Below are 26,393 nucleotides of genomic sequence, written 5' to 3'. Positions count from 1 at the left end.
TTAATTTATAATTAGGCATCTAGAAATATTGATGTAGAGTTATAAAAAAAAAAGTATATTCTATTGCCGATCTATACTAAGAATAATTCACAGCAAGAGATCAGTTACAATTACATATGATTTTAATTTCATGTTGACTTCAACAGTTTTGAATCCGAGGAAGGGGGAGGGGGGGGGCTATAAAACTATCCGCATAAATATGGCAGAAGATATGTGATCTCATTCACTGGTGAAATTAAATAAACAGGCAAAGACAAGTGATAATCAAAAAGACATTTTAATCTTTCATCCCCAAAGCGCAATATACAAAATAAAACGTTTTTTTTTTTCCCTCTTTGGTAACAAAAAAACAAAAACAAAACAAAAAATATCAATCCTTAAGGCAACTACAGCAACTATGTAAGGTCTAAATGTGTTGAGTTTATAACCAAATAACCACCCACAAAAGGCTTCACAGCAATGCAGATCCTCACCTCCAGTCAAGGAATGCTGGGATCTTTCAACACTGCTGCCTTCAGACCAAACCATCATTTAACACCACTGTCCCACACCTATCTAATAAATTGGGCAAGTCATACGTGTTGCTGTAGGGTTTGTAAAATAGATACATGTACATATGTTTGTATTGGTATACATTCCTCAGGAGTACTACAGTAGGTCTTTGAGAAGGCTGGAGCAGATGAGCTACACCATCCAACTGGATGCCATCAAGTTTTACAGAAACGCCAATGGTCTCAAATCTAGCGCAAGTAAACTTCACTCACTTCATCAATGTGTAATTCACTGTGTCAGATATAAGCACCACAGCAAAGCATTACTGTAATTCACTCAAAGGGAAAGAGGCTTATTGGTTGTTCATTTTTGCAGGGGACTTTTTATATATATAATAAACTTATAAACAATATGTATAAACTTGATTTTCAAAGACAGATCTTTCGGTCCCTGGGCAGCATTACACTGGTAATACGGGAGTTTGGGCATCTTAGTAACACTTCATCCAACAGCCATGGTGACTGAACACAAAGGGCCATAATCCACCGTATGGAGTTCAATTGTCTACAGCAAACATTCAAGGACACGCGTGCTGCATTTAAGAGAGTCGCCAATAGCATACTAACTACAGCAGAGCACTCTGCACATTCTGTGCTTTAAGGAAAGGCTGAATCTTTGCAGTAGCTGCTGGGATGTTTAACTGCATCTCCAAGCACAGGTTGCTCCTTTATGGTTATTCAATGCTGGGCAAAGCAGAGCAAATATTAACAGCTCAATTACAGTGGTGCAAAACACGCAGAAGAGTTTGATGTTCTAGAACCCATTAATGAAAAAAAGGACTAAAAGAACAATAACAGAATGGCTGGACTATAAATATTTCTGGAGACTGCTTAGTTTACCAAGAGGCTTGTTTTGTAGTGTAACCTACAAAAGAACTAAAAATAGATCAAGACATCTGGAAAAGGGCACTGAAATTATATTAAGGAACATGATGTGAGCGACCAATTTCCTTTGCAAATCAACCCTCACAAGACTAGTCTTAAGGCTCTATTTGTGAGTTAAGTCAGGCCTGCTTAAGAAAAAGTGGAAAACTCATGCTTATCGAATGTATAGAAGGAAAACAGAACTCCAATGCTCCTCCCTAAATTCTTCACACCGAGAAAAAAAAAAAAAAAAAAGAAAAAAACACCTTTCTAAGGAACTCAAATGACAAAGTAATGAAAAACGCATGTCAAAGGAAGGCTAGCTAATACTGCATTGTAATAATTGTTTTACCTTAAAAAACCCTTTAGTTCTGTACATAATTACATTAAAAAAAACAAAAAACATTTAACATATGTACAAGAGGGAATTTAAATGGCAACCATTCTAGTGAAGACATTTTCTTCCCTGGCCTATGGCATGTGACCTGGTGCAATGCACAAATCATCAACACAGGCTAAAAATTATGCAACCAAGAATCACAGGCTCAATCGAAAGGGGCCTTTTTCATCCCCCGCCCATCACGAGGATGACAGGAGGGAGGAAATTAAAGAGATACAGAAGGGAAGGTTGAGGCATGCCCTCATCCTCTCTCTGGGGATCCTTGTTCTTCCTTGAGAGCAGAGAGGGAGGCAGAGAGGACTTTTAAGGCCTCACAGAATGACGTAGGTGAACAGGGCCATGATGGCCGCGCTGATAAGGCCAGAGATGGGCACAGTGACAAACCAGGCCATGAAGATGTTTCTAAACAGCCGCCAGTCCACTGCCTTTCTGGAGCGCAGCCAGCCGACAGACACCACTGACCCGACCTGAAAACGACAAAATGATACGCCCTCAACAACAAGCTGTAATTATCAATCTCATTCAAATAGTCTCCGTCTAGGTCTTGCTTTGCATCAGTTTGTTTTGCATACAGGCCCATCTTACCTTGCAGTGAGTGGTGGAAACTGGAAGACCGATGTTAGAAGCAACCACAACGGTGATGGCTGAGGCGAGCTCAATGCTGAAACCACTGAAATTAAACAAAGTATTGTTTAGGGAAGTCTGCCAATTGGGAGGTTTTGCTCTGTACAGCAGGTGCTGCCTGATATTACAACATGGGCGTGTGTTTATACCTAGACGGGGTAATGGGGGTCAGGTCCTTGCCCATGGTCTGGATGACTCTACGGCCCCAGACCCACAGACCGACACAGATGCCCACTCCTCCATACAGCAGCAACCAGATCGGAGTTGGTGCACTTGATGTAACAGACCCACTCTCATAGACCAGCCACAGAGCAACCAGGGGACCAATTGCATTACTGAAAGCAAAAGAGATAAGACATTCTCAAATATTAGTATTAAAATCTGTGAACACAATTTTAAGCACTGTACAGTTCAATGCATCTGCATTACCTGACATCATTTCCTCCGTGAGCAAAGGAGCCAAAACAGGCAGTTAGAATTTGCAAAAACTGGAAGAGCATCGACACCTCCGGTCTGTCAGCATCGGCTCTATCCTCCTCCAAAGAACTATGGCTGCTCCCAGGATCTTCGTCAACGATCTCCAAAGTGACCTCACCCTCGCCGAGGCCTTCAGGTGCACCAGTCTCTGCCACTGCATTACAGTAACTTGTGTAGCTGTCCATGCGGACGCGCTTCCTCTCCTGGGTGCTGGCTTTTTCCTTGTCTCCGTCTTCGGAAGCACGGAAGTCAGCTTCTTTGGGCTTGATGTCTCCGTACATGCCAATGATGGCCATAGTGTAGGAGGTGTAGCTGTTGTTGCGGCGGATGGGCCGGTCGCCACCCTCCCCCATGCAGTCTCCCACTTTTGCCAGATGGAGTTTGTGCAGCAGGTCCTTGTAGAGGCCGGAGTCCTTGTGAACTGTGTGGTACTGAGAGTAACCGTTGCTAGGAATCTGACTGGGGCCGGTGGTGAATTGAACGTGGGTCCTCGGAGCTGCTGAAGACAGAATAAAGTTACATGATTGATCTGCAACAAAAACAGTAAGCGTGTGTCATGATTGGCATGGCATGTGAGGCATCACACACTACAGACTTACCATTGCCTGTCTCTGACTCTTTGCAGTCCTTTTGATCTGGGTCATCTGCATCCCCAATGTTAAAGGAGACCTTGCGCTCCTCAGAAGGAGGTGGGGAAGAGGGGGTGTTAGAAGAGGTGTTAGAGGACAGGGCACTGGATTCCTGCACTGGATGGGATACAGGTTTTAGGATGGGACTGTGAGCTTCATGCAGCTCCCTCTTCTCCATCAGAGGACTCTCAGAGGGACTGGAAGACTTTAATTTACCTGTATATCAGACAAGATAGATTAAAGATAATGGTCAGCTCCACGATTGCCAGCAAATAAATAATAATGGAAAAAATATATTGATGTTCAAATGTTTTATTTCAATGTTATATTTATCAATTTTATTCATTTACATTTATTATCATTTTTTATAAAAAAATCTAAACTTTTTCTCAACTTTTCCACGGACCACTTAGCACTTCGTTGTGGCCTCTTGGGGGTCCAACCCCTATTCTAATATTTATTTTAAATATTAATAAACTTGCATAGTATTTATCTTATCAAGCTACCAATTAATATTTTAAAATAATGAGTAAGATTTGGTAAAATAAAACAAATTAAGACGGAACAGCCAAGTTTATTTGCTTTATTTCCATATCATTGAATGCATTTACACTACAGGTTTAAAGGCTTTATGGAATGCAAACATTTAGTCTTTTCAAAAAATTCATGTTATTAACAGTTTAGTAATTAGTTAATTAATTAGTTTAGTAAAGGTGAATCTGATCAATCATTTGTGAGAAGTACAAAGGCTGGTAAGACTTTATTCACTGGCAATTCACATGGCCATCACATGTGATTCTATAAACTTTAAGAGGCAAACACTCTGTTTGCTTAAATTGTCACTATAACCCTTCATTTCAAGGACAGTCTGACATAACTCAGTCCGTCATCCACTGATCTGCAGAGTAGTGTCAAAGCACTTGTATTCTATTTTAGTAGCAAATGCCACCTCAAACTGTAGCCATACACCTTAATCCGATGAGACGGAGCTACTTCCTCCAGCACCTCAACTGGACCACGGTTATTCCGGTTCACTAGCCAAAGAACAATTAGTGGATCACTATGACCCAATTAGGCTGTTAATACACAGCACTAGATAGACAACACTAGACAAAACTTGGTTTGTTTGTGTTAAAGAACCATATTACAACAAACAGACTGTCTTAATCTAAAGCTGGTATTTCTTGAAAGTGCAGTTGGTATTAGAATGTTTTGTGTGTTTTTGTCTGTCACGTGACTTCAGGATTAGGGAACATTTGCTTACCATCAAATTTCTGTTACTGTGAACTGTAATTGAGATCAGAGCTGTTACAATGGATGCTTATTACTGTATTTTTCAACTTTAGCTGTGCGACAGGAAAGTCTTGGGTTCAACACAAATTTCAAATTAAATTTTATATATGTGACATGCAGTTTAAGCCACAGAAAAAGTTCTCTGAGCAAGGTAATAAATGTCAATACAGTATATAATAGCTACAACACAACATAAAAACTAATGTAATAAAACTGCTTACAAACCATTCTGCATACATTCAGTATTTTTGCACAACATGTGCAAGGATACAGACACAAACCGTTGACAAAGAAAAATCCAGAGTTGACAGAGCTTTACTTGTGTTGAACCCAGAACATTCCTTCTAAGAGTATATCGTCTTTCTAAGTGACTGATTAAAACTGCTGTCCACTGCCAGAATCTTTAATCTGTAGGGTATTATCCTCACAAACACCTGGTGCTAGGCCTAAGGCTAATAAATCTCTCATGTCCACAGATTGCCATCCAGACTTTTATAGGGCCTGAACATTTCTGATTTAAAGTGTGTACTTATTTAAATAAAAAACCTTCAAGGGTTGATGTATTGTTATATCCAAGTACAGTGCAACAAAACATCTATAATGGGCCTAATGAAAACCCTTGAGGCACCCCACACATTTAACATTTTCAGTAGTCTACTTTGCATCAGTTAAACAACCCAGTCGTGTTATGCAGCCAGTTATGACATATAGTTCTATTGCGACTGATTATAAACAATTACAAAACTGAAAAATGGATACTTACATTCAATCTTCTTCTTGAGTCGAGGGCAGACAACAAACCAAACGAAGATGCCGGTGACCAGGCCAAAGCCGATGGAAATGAGCAGCACTCCCCACCAGGACAGCTTATCGAATCCTAGCACTGCAGTCCCATCGGTCACAGGGGGAAAGGGACCAAATGGGGTTTCGAGGGAGAGGAGGGGAGGAAAGGAAAGGTGCTTTTGAGACAACAGGCAGCATGTGCTACCAACAACACAAACAGCATTAGGGAACGGACAAGGACATTGTGGAGTCCTGTTTTTTAGTAATGGTGTTGGAGTTGAATATTAATAAGATGTAAGAAGGGGATTCGCTGCATCTAGAATTTGCTTACACACCCTTTCCGAAGAAAAGAAATGCATATTCAGAGAATACTAAGGCCACTGGTTCCCATTTATCATTTTCAGTTAGGAGACTATTATTAAGAGTTTAAGAAATGTACTTGCTCCACTTGTTTAGGAGTCCATAGAAATGCAAACCAAAACAAGCGCTGCAACCAAGTGTCAAATATCCTTGTCGCATTCAGAATGCAAGCGCAAGGCTTGCCCTCTTACATAACACTTCAGGTGAGATGTGAGTGCAAACAGCAGCAAAATGTTGCAGCGACAAGACAGCGCACAAGGCCAACATACCATGCTCAACAAGTGCAGGTACCTTAAAAGGCAACTGCGGCAAAAGATCACCCCCCACCTCTTTGGGAGGACGAGTGGGGAAAAAAAATGTGACCACTCCTGCAGAAAGGTTATATCTGAGCCAAGACTGCGGTGTTAGCTGCGGTAATGAAGAATGTGTGCTGCATGTTCAAGAAAGAGTGCTGGCTGAGCAAGTAGGCCATTTACAAATTCCCCATGGGGTCCAGAACCACAGACAATGAAATGTGTCAACATAAGTTCATGGGACCAAAAGGGGTATTGGAAATATTTGGAGCAAGACTTTGTCCAAATGAGATGGAAAGAAAAGGCTTTGGTGGAGCAGGGATGTGAAAAATAAACAGAAAGAGAGGTTTAGAGATAAGAGGACAGGGATCAGTGGGGCATACATTCCTGTGCCTTGCCACATGCACGTACTACTGCAGGACACTGCAGGGCATGCCGTGACGCTGTGTGCTTTGGTTATGCAACTCCAGTTCAATCTCAGGAGACAAGATTCAAAGAGAAGCGTCACATTCTTTAGAGAGAGCACTGAGGTACATAAGGGAGGAACAGCTGAACTTTCTAACATGACTTAGCAGCATCTAAAGGGACAGAACAGGTGTGGCCAGCAGAGGTGAGGGGGTGAATGATGGAAATAAGAGAAAGGCCAACAAATGGGGCCCAGTTATCACTTAAGGCCGACTGGCACAGTTCCTGCTCAGTGTGTGAGAAATGCAGCCCTGTGCATGTGGTTTAGGCAGGGAATGCATTCATGCTTGCATCGACGTAGTTTGAATAACAATTTCCCACAAAAGGGGAGCAGCCAGGCCACAACCATGCAGTGGGATGAATGAATGGAAGTGGATTCATTTCCTGCTTTGCCTCACAATAAAATCTGCTATCCCATGGCCTTTATTACACAATAACACGAGTTGTTTTTCCAGACACGTTCAAGCACTATACCTCATCCTGGTGACGTGTTGATGATGGTTTATGAGTCATTGTGGGCTGGGAACTGGTGTTTATGGCAATTATGGCAATTGTGGTCTTTGACTGCCATGTGTCTGTTGCAAAAGTTACACACCATTTTTGATAATTAACAGACATGAAATAAACTTATGGTGTCGTGATATTTGAACTTTGTAGCACTACCAGAAAGATATTTGGTGTGGAGACACACCCAGTTTTTTTTTTTTACCCATGCCACCAAGTCTGGCATCCGCAAATGAATCTGGTGCTTCAAACAAAACGTTCTCTTTGACACCGTAAACTGTTTTGAGTCATGCAGACTAAGTCTAGCCAAATATAAAAACATTCCATTTCAAATCCACAGTCACAGTATTGCTGCCTTTCGTGTTTGCTTTATATCCCCAGGGCAACCGAAACACCCCACTGTCTGTTTTTCCAAAGAGGAAGCAGACCAGAAAACAAGCATAGACGTACTGGGGGCGGGAGGGTGTAGCCAATCATTATGGCCCTCGTTATTAAATAGAATACGAGTAATCCAAGTTAAGGCCTGAAACTATACAACTTTTAAAATCTGAATAGGCATAAAAAAAAATATATATAAAAAAATCAGGCATAATACACTAAACGACTTTAGATCATACACCACCATTGTCAAGAAATTTCTTAAGACAAATTGTAAGGAATTCTAGGAGCAATTCTTAAATTATTACGTGTTCAGATCATTTCTAAAGAACTTCATATGTTTTTATTCTTAAGAAGAAAATGACAGGCTTTGTTGTTATCTGATTGTATGGTGGTTCTTGCTGAAGACTCCTTAAAAAGTTCTTTTTGCACTTTTTTAATCTTGACAGGAGTTCACCACTCTGTCATACTTAATGTGCATGGTCCTTTTGAGTCATTTTTGTAGCTTTGTAACTAAATTTCAAATTCAGCAAAAAGTCACGTCACACAAAATCATGACTGATCATAGTTTATATTATCTACCATCTGACTTTTGGCAACTAGTGTCGACTCCTCCAGATTGTAAATTAGGACAAAAGTCATGTAGTTTATTCCAGCCTTTAACTGTAGTCATTTTGAGAACTAGCAGACTAAATGAAAGTAATAATTCAAACAAATAAAACAAACAAATAATTGTTTGCCTACTCCAGTCTCAAATGCTGAGGGCTGCTGGCATTAAAAAACAGAAACAGGGTTTGTGTGTCGTCTGTATTTTGCATGGGGAGAACTTTCCAGGCACTGTGGTTGCTGAATGACCGTATGTCTATGTGCTGAAACTGGGGGTGGGTTACAGCACATGATTAACAAAGTTTGAGGCACCATGTTAGGGAAAGGGGGTTTATTAGAAAAGGACCCGTGACTAGATGTGTACAACACTTATGTATCACAACCCAAATTAGTTTGAATGGGTTAAACCTTTTGTAAAGTATGTGCGTTGGAATGAGTTGTCATCCTAACACTGTGTCCTAACCAGACGCGATGCGAAAAGATTCCAGCGACAAATAATTTGTCTGTCCACACTAGACGCGACGCGACATGCATAAAAAAAAAATCAATCAAAACCCACAGCCAATCAGAACAGTGTGTGGGCGGTGTCTCACGGCAAGTGCACAGCACCAGAGAGTAATCTTGACGGCACTCACAAGAAAATGGATTATGGACATAATCAAATTCACAAATATTACACCATTTAAACAATTCAAATACATAAGCTACTGAGTTACTAAAACAATCTTTGTCAAAGAATACACTTGTTTGTTCAGTTTGAAAGTTCTTGTTTCCATTTGTTTAATTTCAAGATCTGAGGTGAATTATCCATTGTTGCTTTTACAGCTACAAAGCTGGGAGCACTAAATGATATTCAAAGTCACATTACACGCTTTTAACATTAAATGAAGCACATAAACAGTACCTGAGATTATCATTGCTACACTTTTTGTGTGTGTTGTTCCAGCGCGACGTCGCAGAAAAATAGAAACTATCTATAATAGAAATATAATGCGAGAATCGTCGCATGTCGTCGTTGCGGCTGGTTAGGACAAAAACTCTGATTAACATGGAAAAGAGACCTTTTATCACGTGTAGTTAGGACACTGTTTCATACTGTACAAACAGTTAAAATAAAACCAGAAGAACAGGGAGTTCCAAGTACCAGTGCAAATACACCGCTTCAAGGAAACTCCACCTAGTCACATTCTGACTGGATTTTTACAGGGCAAGTATGCCTGCATTCAGCACCCTTCAGACACAAAGGAGGTTGATCAACGATTCATGACAGGCCGCATGCCTCTCAAACCCCCCCTGGCGAGTGCTGGTATTGTCCTGTCCTGGGAGAAGCTCTGGAATAACTGAACCAGAGTGAACAGCCTTAAACAGGTTGAGAGTAGGAGGAGTTAAGGGACTATGTCAGGTGATCTGCTGCCTTTAAAGCTAATCCAACAGCAGATGACACGACAGTGTCACTAAGTGTGGCTAAAGATCAAGTTAACCTTATGTTAAGATGGCCCTATTACTATGTTGACCTGAATTGTCAGTGAGACTGTGAGAGGATACATGTCCTTGTCCTGATGCTTTCAGACAACTCACATGACGTGTGTGTCAGCTGATGAATTTGTCTGATGAGAAAACTCATTCTAATTGATTCAGGGTCTTGAAGTGACATCGCAATTATTAAGTGGGCTCTAGAGGACAGCCTTTTAATTTTGAGAAACTATAAATCTTTAAAGTCATTAGAAACTCCATGTATCAAATGAAAACCACTAGGCATAATCTGAATGGACTTATCACTTAAGTTTTGTAACAAACTTAAGCTTATTCTAATATTTGAGTACTAAACAGAGACTTTATTCAGAAAGTATACTGGCATCTTATAACTATAGACTGTCCAAATATGAAAAAACTTGATGCATTAGGGTGTTTAGGGCAGAATGTATGTGTGCTGCTATGTGCATGTGTGTATGCTGCACCTTGCTGTGCCTACGTAAAGAGCGCCCGCCTGGAGTGCACGTGTACACACTCCTAGGCTGCATATCCTAGGCTGTCATACTCTGGCCTGTAGCCTTCATTTAATGGCCCAGGCCAGTTGACTTCTTGAATTGTTGAGCCCTGTAGATAAAAGGAAACAAAAAGGAGCAAATGTTGCTCATTTAATAAGGTTTCAAATTGAAAGGCAAAAATATTCAGAGCTCAACAGTTAACAGCACTCAAAAACGTAGTGCTTTCTCTACTGAGGCTGACGGTTCTTTTTGATGGGCGTGAATTCTTTATTCCACTGTTTTTTCTCTCCTATGATGGAGAAGGAAAAAAACACTGACTGAGGTCATGAATACAGACACCACATGTCCATGTCATGAGTGCTCCACTGAGTTCTCCAGAGCCCACTGGTTAAACACTGCTTTGCCTTATGCACTGTAAACACAGTCTAGCAGAGTCTGGGCATCTGCTTAGGATGTTAATGGGCATGAAAATGGCAGAAATTCAGAAATACTCACGGGGAGCTCCAGTAAACATTATGGAGAACAGGTTGATTCCCATTGTAACAGCATAGAAGAATGGCAGGGCCCTCAGACCATTGGGCACTGGATCCTTCTGCAAAGGACAAAATACACTCTTAGCCAACACCCAACCTTGCTGTGATATATTATATTCTTCTCATTCTACATCCAAGTTACTCATTAAGACCAAGTTGGAAAGATAAGATCATTTTATCTACCTTTTGTAAGATGAGTTTGCGAACAAAGTAGAAAAGAACGGCAGACATGATGCCAGAAAGGAGAGGCGAGAGGAACCATGAAATAACTGTAAGGGAACAAAGAACAATGAACTATAAGGAAACTAACACACCTCCAGTATCTTGACAACTGTATTAATCATACAAGTTCAAATGACAAATGGATTGTCTTTGTGAATGCAGCTGACTCACCAATTCTAAGAATCTCCCACCATCTGACTCCCTGCTGACCTCTGGCAACGAGTGAAAAGCCAATGGTAGCCCCCACGATGCAATGGGTCCCAGAAATAGGAAGCTTCAGAAAAGAAGCAGCCAACTGCCACACAGCAGAGCCTGTTGAGTGATGGGGAAAAAAAGCACACTCAAAAAGAGAAACCTCAAATTGTGTATATAAAAATAAGTAATAACTTATAATGTACAATCCCTTCATAAGGTACTTACCAACCATAGCGCTGACTGAGCCAGCCATCAACACATGCTCTGAGCCGTTGTACATGTTCACGTCGATAATGCCTTTGCGGATGGTCTCGCTGACCTTGGCTCCAAGCAGCACAGAGCCCACCGTCTCAAAGATAGAAGCAAGAATACAGGCCTGCCTAAGGGTAACTACACCTGAACCCACTGCCGTACCAAACGAGTTGGCGACGTCATTAGCACCCACTGAAAAGGCCAGGATAAACGCTATGACGAAGCCTAGGATTAGGAGCCATAGATAGTCTGCCGTATTGATTCGAGCAAACCCGGCAATGGTGCTGCTCACAAGCGCTATCGTGGCCAGAGTTGTCGATACCATTGTGCGCGGATGGTTTTCAAGTTATACAGAATTTTTTTTTTTTACTTTTCACAATCTTACAGGTAAGAGAACCAAATATGTATAAATAATTCAAGCAGCAGCACACTGGATATTTTATCCCCAGAAAATTGAGGTACTAGTGTTTCTAAATACGTTTTTCTGCCTCAGACCTACCTTCGCCCTTCACTAAACCAGCAAATCAAAGCAATCCAGAAACCAGAGAGAATCTGCACTGCTCTAAACTGATATGTAACGTTAAGGGAGAGGGTGGAGTGAGGGCCTATTGCTATCCTCTGAATAGACTAGATCTGTTACGGTTTGTTTTGGCTTGGGCAGTTAGGCAGACAGAGAGGACATCCATTGTGCAACAGACACGATGGGAGAATGGTAGCTCATTCCTGAAGAAGAAAAAAAAAGAGAGGAGAAAGTGGGAAGGTTCCCGTGTTATGCAACAATTTCACTGCAAAGGGGCTAGAACTTGGACATAAGTTTGCTATTGCACACTAACGCAGTAGTACAGTACTTTAACAGTACATTAGTCGGCATAGGGGGGAGCTGAAAGTTTCTAGAAAACTCTTTCACTGTACAAAAGGGGACGCATCGAGAACAGACAACCATGAATGATCATACAACAAAAACTATATGGCATCTACCCAAGCATGAACTAAATCCAATGTTCATATGGCTTTTTGGCTACAAACATCAAATCAAAACATTCAAAGTAAGAAAATGTAGCACTAAAAAGCCAATCTTGTTTAACAAGACCGAAAAGGCAACACTTTGATTAATATTTTAAGCATTGTGACAACAAACAGCAACTTGGATACAAATTAAACTGCCAGCGCATCCGTGTCATGTGGCTTTCCAGCACATTACTGCAATGCAGCCTTTATTGGCAAATAAAAAAAATCACGAAATGCGTTTGACTGTCAGTGTCGGGCTGTTCCAGCCAGTTCTCCCCGCTCGCGCTAGACACGCACTTCCTCGCTAACGTTAGCTTGAGGAAACAAATCACTCACCAACAACCCTAAATCGTTAGCTTTCAACCCGTTTAAGATTCGCTGTTATAAATATGAAAATAAAATAGTACACTAGTGAAATAAACGGATTTGATACGGCTTTTTAGGTTAACAATGCGAAATTCATCTTTTGTGAGCGCGCCGGGAGTCCTCTCCGCACTACACGTGTCGTCATTCATTCACACCCGCTAACAGCTAATATGACGTTATAAATCATTAGTACTTCATTAAAAACATACCAAAATATCAACTAAATAAATATTTAATACATATAAACAACATATATCAGTGACACCGTATCAATTACTAAAAGTAAATAGACGTGTGTATTTTTTCCACATTCGACCAGCGCGAGTCAGCTGACAAAGCCATGAGCTCGCGCTCATTCTAACCGCTCACAAATTAGCAAAGGAAGAAAACGTCGACGAGAAAGTACGACAAATACCACTAAGTACTAACTAGAATACAAAAAAATATTTTTTACTCACCACTCAAAGAAAATTGTCGATGAAATCGATTTAGATATTTTGACACAGTAGCCCGCCCAGTCAACTTCCCGTAGACGCTTTCCGCGCGCGCGGGGGTAAACGTTAACGTTAGATACGATAAATGCTCTCGGCTCTTTCTCAAGCACTAACGTCGGGTGAATAAAGTAAATTCAGATCTTAAAGCGACAAACAAGACACTGCTGATTGCTTTGAGTCCTTGTTTAAATTAAATAAAAATCCCAATAAACCGCTTTTAGCCGGCTTCAGATGATGAGTTCCTGCTTGTCCACGCAAGACACATATATCATCGTACTGAGGGCGGGGCGTCTTCGGTTGGTGGTGGCGTCAAACAATAAACCACGCCCTCTGACCTTATTTGGCGAGTAAAACTAGTACGTTATTTACTTATTAACCTTAGACTTTTCAAACATTACTACTACTTTGTAAATGTATAATCTGGAAAATGCCTCGATGCTGCTTTTGCATTACAAATAAAGGTAAATTCAACATCTACCCCACATTGCTTTAGATGTTTCAGATGCTGGAAAAGTTCTTTTTGTAAATCTATAAAAAGCATTTGTTTGTTTTAGAGTTACTTAAGTTACTTATTTACATATGTAAATTATATATTTTATGTTATATATTTACATTTTGTCTGAAAAAAAATGGAAGTATAACTGAATATTAAAGACATCTGTATTTGTGAAAATGAGGATAAAAGTATACAGGACACATTGAACCTTCGTTTTTTATGTGGTAATTTGGTCAAAACAAATGTAAAATAAAACGATATATTCAATTCACATGTATTTGTATAGCGCATTTTGCAATAAATATAGTTTCAAAGCAGCTTTACAGAAAGTGCCTACATTACAATAAAGTGATCTATCAGAGCTGACTGTGTCCAAGTATTTCAGAAATGTACATCATGCAGTTATGTATTCATTTAAAGCAGAAACATACTGCCCCTGATATAAACAGCTTGATCTGTTGTACTTGGTAAAAATGTGGAATATCTAAATTGATTCAAAAATTATTTTTTGTAAAACGTCTCTCTCTTTAATGTGGCCTCTTAAATTCTCTCTCTCTCTCTCTCTCTCTCATGACCATTAATCATCTCCAACAGACAACAATTTAGGCCAGTTTTACCTTTATGTATGATTCCAAACTTGCTATATTTGAATCTGTTTGTATACAGTATACATTATATGTATGTGTGTGTGTATAAATACACACAATGTATACTGTAGGCTATATACAAACAGATTCAAATATAGCAGGCAATTGTTGTCTGTTGGAGATGACTAATGGTCATGTGTTCAAATTTCAAAGGCGTTTACTGTTTCCCGTAGTTGTATCCTCTTTAATTCATCTATGTGACCATCATGGGATAGAGTTTAATGGAGTTCTATGAAGATATGCTGTAACTCCCCCATGTGGCCACAGCAAAACAACTTTAATGGCAAGAGCATTTTTTCTACCTTTCCTGGTACAGGATTTATGTATTTCAAAAAGGGCATTTATTGCCCATGGAAAGAAAGAAAGAAAGAAAGAAAGAAAGAAAGAAAGAAAGAAAGAAAGAAAGAAAGAAAGAAAGAAAGTTCAAACTGTTTCTATGCATTTATTTTGGATAGATAGATAGATAGATAGATAGATAGATAGATAGATAGATAGATAGATAGATAGATAGATAGATAGATAGATAGATAGATAGATAGATAGATAGATAGATAGATATGCATGAATTTCACCCACACAAAAAAATCGTAGTTACTCTAAAATGTGATGATGTAATAATAAATAATAAGTAGGTGTGTCCAAACATCTGACTGGTAGTGTACATATAATAATTCTGAATACTATGCATGAAATAAGTGGTTTATTAAGTAGTTTAATCGTTACAGCACGGACCAGCCACGTGGTAAATGTTTAACCTTACAATTGTAGAGGACCTTTACCATGGGGTTGACTTAAGGTGAGTCATGTAAACATGCTGGTTGATCCCCGGGCTGGAACAAAGAAGACAGACAGCCCTATCAGCCTATTAGAAGGAAAGGCGCATCCTCGACGTAAGAGACACCCAATAATAACTCGCAAAGAGTGAGATGGGCGTGGCCAACAGGCTTGTTTGTCACGCAAACTTGCATTTCATTAGAGAGGCGTGAGGGCATGCAGCTAACGCACGAAGATAAAAGTAAGATTCATTTAACGATAAGAATACGATAATCAATTTAGCTGTTATAAAATAGCGTGTATGATACACTGTTAAAACATTCGAGTTGTTTTTGTTGATTTAATCATAGTTTGCCCGTGGTGGCATGTCGAGAAGGCTTGGCTAGCTAACGTTAACTTAGTTGATCTGTTTTTGCAGTCGTTCGCAAATGTCAAACTGTTTGTTTATCCAACAAATTACTCTTATAGCGTTTATAATATGAGATGAAAATAAGAACAAATTGTTTATTTTGCTCGTGCATTTCAGCTGTCGTTACCTAGATTACAAGATAATAGATATATTGCATGTCCACTTGACATTGGGGTTGCACTTGTATGTTATCTGAGCCCTAGTACCACATGGGAACTAATTTGTATAGTAAATCATTGCTTTTTAGCTAATTCAGGGCGCTTTAAAGTGCACTTCTAAGTCGAATTCTAGATATAATTGGTTCGTGGTTCTAGAATGTTCTCCTCCGTCCAGCATCGCCCTGTGTGTAACATGGGGGCCAGAGCTGTCCGACTGCAAAGCTTTAGCACTTTTAATCAAACTGGTGCGATAAGCAGCAAATCGTGGAGTTTCTCGTGGCTGGGTGAGCGCGCGAGCCTGCTGATGTCATGGCTCCAAAAAGCAGGAAGGGGAACGAACAAACTGGCCTCCGACAACAACAACAAGAAGAAGGAGAGACTGTTGTCTCTGTTCGCCAGCCACTGTAGTTTTGTGACAGGCCAGAGGCTGAGACGGGCTCTTCAGATAGGAGAGCTGTACTCAAACCTGTACTCGGAGAGAAGCAGGTGGACGCTCGTGGGCAGCATATGGCGGCGCTTGCAGAGCAAACACGCTCCCGCGGGGAAGCTCATCGCGGCACTGGCTGGAGTCTTCATGTGGGAAGAGGAGAAGATCCGAGATGATGAGCTGAGAAGGTACTTTCCTCACTTCTGGATGGTTTTATGTGACATCAAGGTGCTTTATGTAATATTAGAAATGCGACACATAATGGCTTCCCATTATTTGATATTCGCACTAATTAAAGGTAGGGTATGTGATTCCGGACAGGCTAGCAATAGCAAGCTAGCTTTGAAAGCATAAGGTACCACTGTCCCTTCAGAGTATCTCCAAAGCCACGCCTCCTCCAAAACACATGAACGCACGCAGCAGCAAAGCATCACAAGACAAGAGAGACGGTGTTAAATTACCTCATGTCACAAAGCACATTACATGACCATAATAGAGCTCTTGTACCACTTGACTGCTGCAGATTAATTTCGCCATTGATATTGTTGGCATTGATATTGTTGGCATAGAAACGCACAAATCTGAGTCTGATGATGTGAACCGCTTCGGGTAGAACATCACAGGTTGCCATCTCGCAATTACAGTTATGACATGGCGTGAATGCAGCATATGCCCGTTTTGGTTCAGGAGGAACTGTAAAAGGCATCGCCTTATGGAGCGCGCTGATGACGTGTGGTGTGATGTATGCAGGGTGCATGGAGGTTTGGTAATGCATATGTTGACAGGCATGTAGGACATTGTAATGCAATGATTGGACGAACAGGTTTTGGTCCTGTGACTTCCACAGAAGGTATATATGTAGGTCTACATGTTTTAGTATGTAGACTACTTCTATTATTGATTGGAATCAGAATGTGAAGAGAAGTTTAGTTTTTATAAAAACAAATTGCCTACCTTTAAGCTATCTTACGTGTCTATTATCAACCGTGCCTTAGCTTTGTAAGAAGCAAAATAGCGACAGTGGAGCAGACCACCGTGTACTGACATTGGATTGACTGTGGGGATTTTGAGGGTGTGGTTTTGGTGAGGGGAGAGGCACAGTTTAGCAAAATGTCATATTTGAACACATTTTGCAACTTTTCATGTTCTTATTTTTAAAGCAACTTGTGTGAACCTGTGCTTTAGGTGTGCATGGGAGCTGCAGGCCATGGAGTCGGTGCGGAGCCAGAATGTGACCCCAGATACAGCCACGTATGTGGATCCAGGCTGGGAGGTGGTCATGGAGAAGAAAAACTTCAGAGTTTGGAGGAGACCTATCCAGGGTAGCCATCTTTTTGAATACAGAGGTACGTTTTAAATGGTAACATTACATATATTTGTTGTCTCATTACTTTTATTACATTATATTTTTGTAAATTAATGTGTGTTTTGAATATGTTTGTTAATAGGATATTTCTGCAAGGGCGTGTGCACCTTTAAAGGGATACTCCACTTTAAAATGAAAATTCTGTTTCAACCTGTATGAATTTCTCTCTTCTGCTGAACACAAAGGAAGATATTTAGAAGAATATCAGTAACCAGACAGTTTCTGGTCTCATTGACTTCCATAGTAGGAAAAAAATATACTATGGAAGTCAATGAGACCAGAAACTGGTTACTGATATTCTTCTAAATATCTTCCTTTGTGTTCAGCAGAAGAGAGAAATTCATACAGGTTTGAAACAACATGAGGGTGAGTAAATGATGACAGAATTTTCATTTTAAAGTGGAGTATCTCTTTAAAAACGTTAATATTTAAATGATAATCATCATAATCATTTGTCTAATACTATTCAAATAATCTATTTACATCTTTTACAGTGTTTGGTTCATATACAGACGTCACCCCCCGGCAGTTCTTCAATGTTCAGGTACTTAATAATTGAATTAATATTAAGCTTGTGCAGTTTATTTCATTATTAAAGAACAAAGTATACTTTGGGCTTTACACGTTCCAGGCATCACCTGCCTTGCACTCTTGTTATCTGTGATGACATTTCTAGTTGCGTGCATGTGGTTGGAATTTGAATGTTATATTTAGACTCCCAAATATTTCCCTTCACACCAGTTGGACACAGAGTACAGAAAGAAGTGGGACGCACTGGTTATCAAACTGGAGGTGGTGGACAGGGATGTCAACACTGGCACTGAGGTCGTTCATTGGGCGACACATTTTCCAGTAAGCTATGAATCCAGTTCTCTGCTGCGTTCTGTCATAAGATATTTTGCAATGGAAAGGGAGTCGGCCTGAGTTGAAATAAAGGAAGTGTAATCTAGTACTAGTTGACAGAAGATTTAAAAGCCTTTAATCCTAATCTTCTTTGTGCTTGTGGATTCGTTGATGAAGGAAGTTGCTTGGATGATTCAAACTTCAAAATCTTAATAGGTTGACTACTTTAAGTGTGACCAAGCATACAGAAATGACTTAAGTGCAAGGACTTCTGGGTATTCAACAACAGCCTTGATTGTGTAGTTAATCAATTTGAGTTATTAAAATTAGGATTTTAAGTATTTATTACATTATAATTAATTCACATATTTGAGTTATAAATTCAATATCAGTAGTGCTCACAGTGTAACTTGATTAAAATGACAAGAATAACAAATATATTAGTTGTTTTAAGGGTCGTTTACAGGACACTGTTTTTTAAACAAAGTTTTTGAAAACAATACCGTTATTGTCTCCATGTAAACTACAAAAACGTGAATTTTTGGTGACGTTATGCGCATGCATATCACATGTTCAGTCTGTAGGCATGAAATGTTTCTTTATAAAGTGACTCCGCCATCTACTGGCCTGGCATGAATAATACAGCCTTTTTAGCCGTTTTCGCGTATCCGAGTTTCATTTTGACAGCTTTGTCGTCTGTACATGAAAAACGCTATAGAAAAAACTTTTTCGTTTTTAATACATCGTTGTCATGTAAACGTACCTGTAAGCTTCATTTTTTATTTTGATGTATCTGTTAGTATTTACATTGTTGTTTATTAGTTAATAATGTTATTACTTGTTGACCTTTCCTGTGCAGTATCCTATGTACTCCAGAGACTACGTCTACGTGCGCCGATATCACGTCGATGTGGAGAACAACTTAATGATGTTAGTCTCCAGGTAAGTGTTATTGCCATGTTTCAAAGGCATTATTTAGTAATTTTTGAATGAGTGTTTATTGGTTTAAGTGTGTCCCTTACATTAAGTTTGCCTTTTTTCTCCACTTAGAGCGGTTAAACACCCCATTGTCCCAGAGACCCAGGAATTTGTCCGAGTGCACTCTTACCAGTCTAAGTTGGTCATCCGCCCACACAGGTCATTTGATGAGGTGAGAACAGGGTGTCAGTCTGTCTGTGGTTGGTCTTAGTATGCCTTAGTCTTAAGTTAATTATGTTGTCTTAACAGAATGGCTTTGACTACCTGCTGACCTACAGCGACGATCCCCAGACGGTCTTCCCTCGCTACTGCGTCAGCTGGATGGTGTCTAGTGGTGAGCCGTCTGTCTTATGCACTCTCACTGTTCTGAAATGTGTGCTCCTATTTGGGCATTAAGTTATTTTTTTTAAATGGGTTGTTTCCAGGGTCAAAAATTACCTTTTTGCCACACTTTATTTAGCAAGGGCGCATTAAATTGATAAAAAGTGACAGTAAAGACTTATGTCAAACAAATGCTGTTCTTTTGAACTTCTGTTCTTCAAAGAAACAATATATTGCTGTTTCTGCAAAAATATTAAGATGATAATAATAAGAATTGTTCTTGAGCAGCAAATCAGCATATTAGAATGATCTCTGAAGGATCATGTGACGCCGAAGACTGGAGTAATGATGATGAAAAATCAACTTTGATCACTGGAATAAATAGTATTTTAAAATATATTCTCATAGAAAACTGTTATTCATGTTAGTTTGGAATTTCACAGATGATTTGGTTGCCGTTATGATAGTCGTCCTTGAGTTCTGCAGCTGCTGTTTCTTGACACCTGTTCGCATCGATTTCACTTCCTCTGTCCCACAGGCATGCCGGACTTCCTGGAGAAGCTTCACACTGCTGCTCTCAGAGCTAAAAACATGGACTTCGGTGTCAAAGACTACGTCAGCGTCGTAAAGCCAACCCAACCCACACAAGACCGACTTGGAGCTGACAACGCTCACACCAGAGGCCCAAGCCAGATCTACGCCTGAGCGTCTGGCTGCAGCGATTGATGTACTGTGGCAAAATGACCCTGATCCGAATATTGTTGTTGTTGTGGGGTCATTAATTGAAGCCACAAAGACATCCAAACCATCTATTCCCAAAATTCATTTATGCCATTTGACCAACTGCACTAGCTGTCAAACTGAGCCCTCGCATCCCTCACTTTTTGTGCTGTTAGTTTACTTCCTCTTTCTGTAGGCCGCATCTATCTGAGATGAGCCAAAATAACGCTGTTATTAATCGTAGACACTCATACCAAAGCAGGATTTCACTGCGCATTTCTGTAAATCACGATCATCAGAATAGATCATGCAGTTGAAATATGGAAAAACAACTGGAGAACAGTGTACACGCCCTGCAAGCTTCAAGTTCAGGAAGTTTTTTTTTGTGGTTCTTTTCTCCAGCTTATACTGTGGTGAACTGCTCTCGGCAGATCCGGATTGACTCCCCATCATCCTCATTTACTGTGTTGAATGTTCATTGCCAGTAAAACCCAAACAGCCTTCATAGGATCACCAAAACCTGCTCTGGAAACAAAAGAGAGGCGTGTCTTATGTGAACCGCAACATCCTCACGAACCGGCTGGACTTCCTCCTGCGCTCCACAGGGCTGTTTGGAGTCTAAAACATCTTTTGTACTCTGAACGCCAGCAAATGAGGATGCTATGAGAGACAGTTATGCTGACTGAATCCATATTGTAATGAAAGTGGAAGGGCAGGCTGCAAACAAACTCACTGCAGGATGGATTTTGTGCAAGTGCAAAGAATAATGGGATTTGTGTGTGTGTTTGGGAATCCACTTTAATGGGATTGTCTGTATTATACATGTTTATACTTAAAAAAAAAAAGAAAAGAAAAGTAAAAAAAAATGATTTGGTAGAGTCAAGCTTGGCTTGTTAATGCAGATTACACACTTTAAACAGAAATGACTTTGAACATCCTGAGTGAGGACATACCGTAAATCAAGTTTCTGGTCTCCGTCCTATCATTTCATACTGATGTTTGTCATAACGTGGCGGTGAAGCTACAGATACAGTAGCACGTCAGTTTGCCGTGTGGACAAAAAAGTATGTTAATCTGAGGAAATGCAAAGTTACGTGCACGTTGACTTTTGTTATCCGTTTCTTTTCATGGTTTCTGCAGTGGGACAATTAAAATGAAAGCAGATCTGTTGAATCCCAAGGTGAAGATGTTACTTGGTGGATGTGTGCAAAAATATACTCTTTTGACATCTTCATTTGAATGAAGCACTTGATGGTGACACTTTCTTGAAACATCAATTTCCTGTGTTGCATATTATGTTACTGGAGTGGTAACTAAACTTGCAGTGGAATTATGTTTCACTTGAAATGTGATTGCTTCCAAATAATACATCCATATACCCAACCCTGTGACACTTCGCTTTTGAACGTCCATCCTGTTCGCTCATATAATTAATGAAACTGTTAATTCCCCCAGTTGTTTGTATTGTTGTGTTCTTGTTTTTTTTTTAATTCAATCATAATACACTTGTCACGCCAGGTTCATAAAAAACCCGCCCTGTTTACATTCTGGTGTGTTTAAGTTTTAAAAAAAAAGGCTGCAAAAATACTATTTTTGTCTTTGTTTGTTTGTTTTGTTGTATTGAAGATCAACTGCTCTGTCATGGTTGGTGATCATGGTTTTCATGAAACAAAATAATTGTTTAAAACTATTGCTCACAGAGGTCAGTCAAAGGTACGTCTTCTTTTCCTGAGGAATATGCCAGGTTAAAAGAAGTTACGCTCTATTGACATCTGTGCAATGTTGTCAAATACCATTGTCGAACTACACTTTTTTTGCTCCTTAATACATACAAATGCGAACTTCCCAGTGTCATATATTTTTCTGTTTCCCAAAAGTAACAGTGTTAATTTATTTCCAGGCGATTTGACATGTCTCTGCCGGTCCTGAATGTGGTTGTTGAGCATGTTTAGTGTTTCGTCATGCTATTTCATCATGTTGAAATCTCAGATATTCTCTTGTACACTGAAAAGTGCATTGCTGTGGTGTCTTGAGTCAAAGCACCGGATGTTGTGTAAAACAGCTTAACTGAAGTTTAATGCACTTGATAGCATTTTCACTTTCTAATATCTAAACTAAAAGCGTTCTACTGTAATATCAAGTGAAATAGAATGAACAAGTGAGAGGTCTGAAGCACGAGTTAGTTTTTTTTGCTCTAATGTGAAAATGAACCACCTAAATTATTAATTGGTGAAAATAAATTAATTTGAATTCATTCTGAGTTTTGTTTCGTTTTTATTGATGTAGACATAGTATCTAGTAATGTGAAATTCAAAATAGTTTACTAAGTAATGTTTTTATAGCTTTTAATCAACTTCTGGTTATAACAGCAGACTAATGTTAGTCCAATAACATATTTCATAGATAGATTGTATTAACTACATGTTTATTAGTGGTGTTTGCTAGGGCCAGCATCAGTATTATTATTGCTCATATTGAGGGTTGATCTAAACATCCTGATACCCTAAATGTGACGGTTGTACCAAAGGATTTTCAGTGGATGATAAAATAGGCAAAAAAAGTTTAACATCATATAGACAAAATTGACCTTTTTTGTTTGTTTTTGACTTTGACCAGTAAGCAGCTACTTGGCATAATTGCAGAGCGAAGCCCTGGCTACACCCAGCAGTGTGTCAGCGAGCTTTGCAAACACTACTCCCATTCTCTTGTTGTAGTAAATTTAAGTCTAGTTATGCATATGGATATGTGTGTTGCTATGCACATCACATCCGGACCACTGACTTCAGCATATATATATATATATATATATATATATATATATATATATATATATATATATATCTCCTGGCAAAGTACATGGTTGCCATGGTTGTTCTTTAATTATAGCACATTTTCATTGGCTGGAATTCTCTGGTAGCATTTATTGATGGATTGCATCCATATTATGATTGTAATGCATCTTTTTATACCGCTTAACAAATCAGCTAGTGTTCAAAAGCTTCATAAGGTGCTATAAACAATGCGAGCTGCTCTCCTGTAGAGGTTGAATCTCAAAGTATTAAATAAAAAAATACTTGTGCACAGACGAACAGATGACACAATATCCAAGCAGAGTCCATTACTTTGAAAATGACTGGAGCTGAGCAGTGCAACCGAACATGACCTCTGACGGTAAAACAGAGTGGTTCATTCATCTGGAGACTGACTGTAAATGCTGCTCGCTCTGCAGTGAGCTCCACCCATCATGACCTCCCCGATTTCATCTAAGATTGCATTTACTCCAAGACTTACATTACTAAAGCCTTTTTGCCCAGATTGTTTCAATATTGAAAACGGTGGCTGACGTGCCAGATTTATCCATAAATATTTTTAGGATGAATGGGGATGCAGCTAGACTTTGGCAGTGCAATTGTCTTTTTAATACCTTATTTTCAAACAAATTGTACAATTTAAATAAAAGCGGGGGTTGGGCATGTGTCCCGCTGTATGTCTATATGATTACGGCTCATATTTTGTAAAAGGAAATGGAAAAGACATAAAGAGAGAAAAATGTCAAGCCATGGTATCAGCTTTGTTGAGGAAGTGCTGGTTGGCAACAGAACTAACACTATTTTGACCACAGTGTCACGATTTCCATTTTTCTAGCTATAATGATCATGTCACACTTAACAAACAAAACAACACAAGGGATTTTATTCTTTAAAACACTCTTGTTTGGGACAAGAACATTACACTTCAACAGACTGTTGAAAATGAACAAAAAGTAAGAAGAAAAACATGGAAGAAAGTGCACACAAGTCTCCAAAGTGCTTGGCACAACCATGGACAGAAAGGGAACTGCATGGTTAGATCAAGCACAATGGTGTCCTGGGCAAAGTCGTAAAGTCAGTAGAAACTCGTCCAGGTTCTGGAGCTGTTACAAAAGACAAGACAGAATGGTCCATGGACATTAAAATGTTGTTCAAAATCATGCAGATTACAATAAAGGATGTCTGGGAACAGATCAAGGCTCCAAGTCAAGGTGGAACCGCAAACTCATGGATCACTGGTTGAAGATAAGACCAAGATTCAAAAAGACCATCAAAAGTTTCATCAAGATTCTTCGTCGGCCATCCTTCGATGTTGTATCTATTTTAATAAGGATTGTATTCAGGTTTCCAAAAACTGGAAGACACATGAAATCGAGAAGAGAAGTATCCTAGAGTTGTTGCAGGTGATGACCGAGAAACTGTGTCCCACACAGTGGGAGAAGTGTCGAAAAGGTGTTTGTGATAGACTGCGACTAAGGATGTCTGCAAAATTTAAAAAAAGAAAAGATTAGTCATAGGTCACGTTCTCACTGCAGAGATTCGTAGGCACCGCCCTTCCTGCGCAAAAACTGCGTCAAACCCCACCCTCTGCAAAAATCGTACACGTCCCTACTACCGATGCCTGATGACCAGTCGACAAAACTGTAAATTTTCTAAAATTTCAGTAAAATAGTGACATGGAACTCAGGAGAGCTCCAGAAAGGGGGTTAACAAACGAGAGTGGTTTGGTAATTAAATGAGTTTGCTGTTATTCAATTCTTCAGAGGTTTTCAGAAAATCTATAGAAATAGAGTTTGTTGGAGCAACGGTTGTCTTGTTAAGGGACATCAGTAGCTCCCCAGCTTCTTGACTTGCCCAAATTGACTGCTCTAGGGGGCAAATAAGAATAAACTACTAATGTCGCTTTCTTTCACAGCATGCCAATGCCATCTATCCCACAGTAATTGGACCTTAGGTCTAATTCTGAACTTGATTCTACAAAATCTTGTGGTAAGGTTTCCTAAGGTATCCCGAAGTATCCCTACAAAAGACCTTCCTAGATTCTGCCTATCTTTCAGGGTGGTAATCATATTACCCTCTTACTTGCCATGCCCCATGGGACATTTTAGTGGGAATGGGAGGGATGGGTGCACTAATCAACTCTAAATGTCAGACAACTGAACCACTTAGCAAGATGAAATGGAAAGAAACAAACATTTTCAAGGATGATGGTTTGGGATGGTGGTGGAGAATGGAGGGTGAGGATCAGAAAGAACAGTTGATAAAGAATGAGTGGATGAAGACATTGTCTACGTCTATATTCTTCGACAAATTTCATGGTACGTTTGGTGTCTCACTGACCCTTGAGTCTATCCAATGAGCGTTACAAATTTAAAGCAAACACTCCTTCTTACCTAGTTGGTTCAGAAGCGTATTTCGTTCCCCTCTCTTGTGCAAGGAAATATGTTACCTTGAAGAGGACTTGTCCAAAAGGCTCAAAACAAATTCCTAGAGTGCACTAAAACTGTTCTAAGGATTTGTTGGAGCAGCTCTGTGAGAAGAAAAGAAGGAACGGTTAAGACATTCAACAACTTGGCGCATAAAGGACTCTCACCTCAATCTTGCAGAAGACCATCTACAAGAGGTCTTGTAGAGGATCTTCCAACAGGTTCCCAGAGAGAGAATCTTCATGCAGAGACCAATGCCTCTTGCTCTCGACTCATCGGCGACCAAGATCAGCTGAAGGCGAGAAGGAGCTGCTGCTCTGAGCTGGGCGTCTGGACTGGACCTGTTAGCCAGACTGAAGGCAAATTGTCCAGGATGTCTCTCCTCCAACACCCCCATACTCCGCCCCTCCCTCCGCCTTGCGGGGGGGGGGTGACACAATATCACCCAGGATAGGTGGGTTGCCGAGGAGAAGTTGGGTGGTGTGGGCCAGGGTATGTGTCATTGGGAGGGGGTAGAGGGTCCAGTTCCGCAATTCATAAATATTAATACAGAGTCCTCCCTCTTGAGGAGGGGGCAAATTCTTTAATTTTGTTAGAGGGGGAAGCGCTTTATTCACTTAATGGCTTTTATTAGTGCCCGGACTTCAACTCTTTCATTAGCTAAAGTGCTGCTATAATTTACAGGGGAAAGTGCAGCAGGGGGAGATGGGTGGGGGAAGGGCGGAGCTTGATG

At 40.0% G+C, this 26,393-nt stretch overlaps 2 protein-coding genes across 3 annotated transcripts; one reads left to right on the top strand and one right to left on the bottom strand.

Annotated features, from left to right (window-relative positions):
• Positions 1-261: 261 nt before the first annotated feature.
• On the bottom strand, positions 262-13,563 carry slc20a1b (solute carrier family 20 member 1b). Of its 2 annotated transcripts, none has more exons than XM_084104829.1 (11): positions 13,250-13,563; positions 11,391-12,140; positions 11,142-11,282; positions 10,932-11,017; positions 10,711-10,807; positions 5,602-5,721; positions 3,516-3,761; positions 2,869-3,415; positions 2,589-2,774; positions 2,401-2,485; positions 262-2,282 (listed from the first exon to the last, which is right to left on the bottom strand). In XM_084104829.1, exons 2-11 carry the CDS (start codon positions 11,740-11,742, stop codon positions 2,127-2,129), a joined length of 2,016 nt encoding a protein of 671 aa, XP_083960955.1. In that variant the 5' UTR covers positions 11,743-12,140; positions 13,250-13,563; the 3' UTR covers positions 262-2,126. The 2 variants fall into 2 exon arrangements, with proteins under 2 accessions (XP_083960955.1, XP_083960956.1); XM_084104830.1 differs by having other exon boundaries at positions 2,869-3,412.
• Positions 13,564-15,342: 1,779 nt separating this feature from the next.
• Positions 15,343-22,678, top strand: stard7 (StAR related lipid transfer domain containing 7). Its single transcript, XM_084104751.1, has 8 exons — positions 15,343-16,384; positions 17,382-17,542; positions 18,057-18,106; positions 18,304-18,414; positions 19,265-19,347; positions 19,456-19,555; positions 19,633-19,717; positions 20,243-22,678. Exons 1-8 carry the CDS (start codon positions 15,927-15,929, stop codon positions 20,407-20,409), a joined length of 1,215 nt encoding a protein of 404 aa, XP_083960877.1. The 5' UTR covers positions 15,343-15,926; the 3' UTR covers positions 20,410-22,678.
• Positions 22,679-26,393: the final 3,715 nt, after the last annotated feature.

Source organism: Abramis brama, assembly GCF_963993115.1.
Source record: "Abramis brama genome assembly, chromosome: 25".
In the NCBI taxonomy this organism is placed as follows: Eukaryota; Metazoa; Chordata; class Actinopteri; order Cypriniformes; family Leuciscidae; genus Abramis; species Abramis brama.
This window is presented reverse-complemented; position numbering and strand designations above follow the sequence as displayed.

Coding starts and splice junctions, on each gene's coding strand:
- slc20a1b (XM_084104829.1), bottom strand. CDS start 11,742: ATGGTATCGACAACTCTGGCCACGATAGCGCTTGTGAGCAGCACCATT. Junction 11,283..11,390: donor CTCAGTCAGCGCTATGGTTG/GTAAGTACCTTA, acceptor ATCACTCAACAG/GCTCTGCTGTGTGGCAGTTG. Junction 11,018..11,141: donor GTGGGAGATTCTTAGAATTG/GTGAGTCAGCTG, acceptor GTTCCCTTACAG/TTATTTCATGGTTCCTCTCG.
- stard7 (XM_084104751.1), top strand. CDS start 15,927: ATGTTCTCCTCCGTCCAGCATCGCCCTGTGTGTAACATGGGGGCCAGA. Junction 17,543..18,056: donor CCATCTTTTTGAATACAGAG/GTACGTTTTAAA, acceptor CATCTTTTACAG/TGTTTGGTTCATATACAGAC. Junction 18,107..18,303: donor GGCAGTTCTTCAATGTTCAG/GTACTTAATAAT, acceptor CCTTCACACCAG/TTGGACACAGAGTACAGAAA.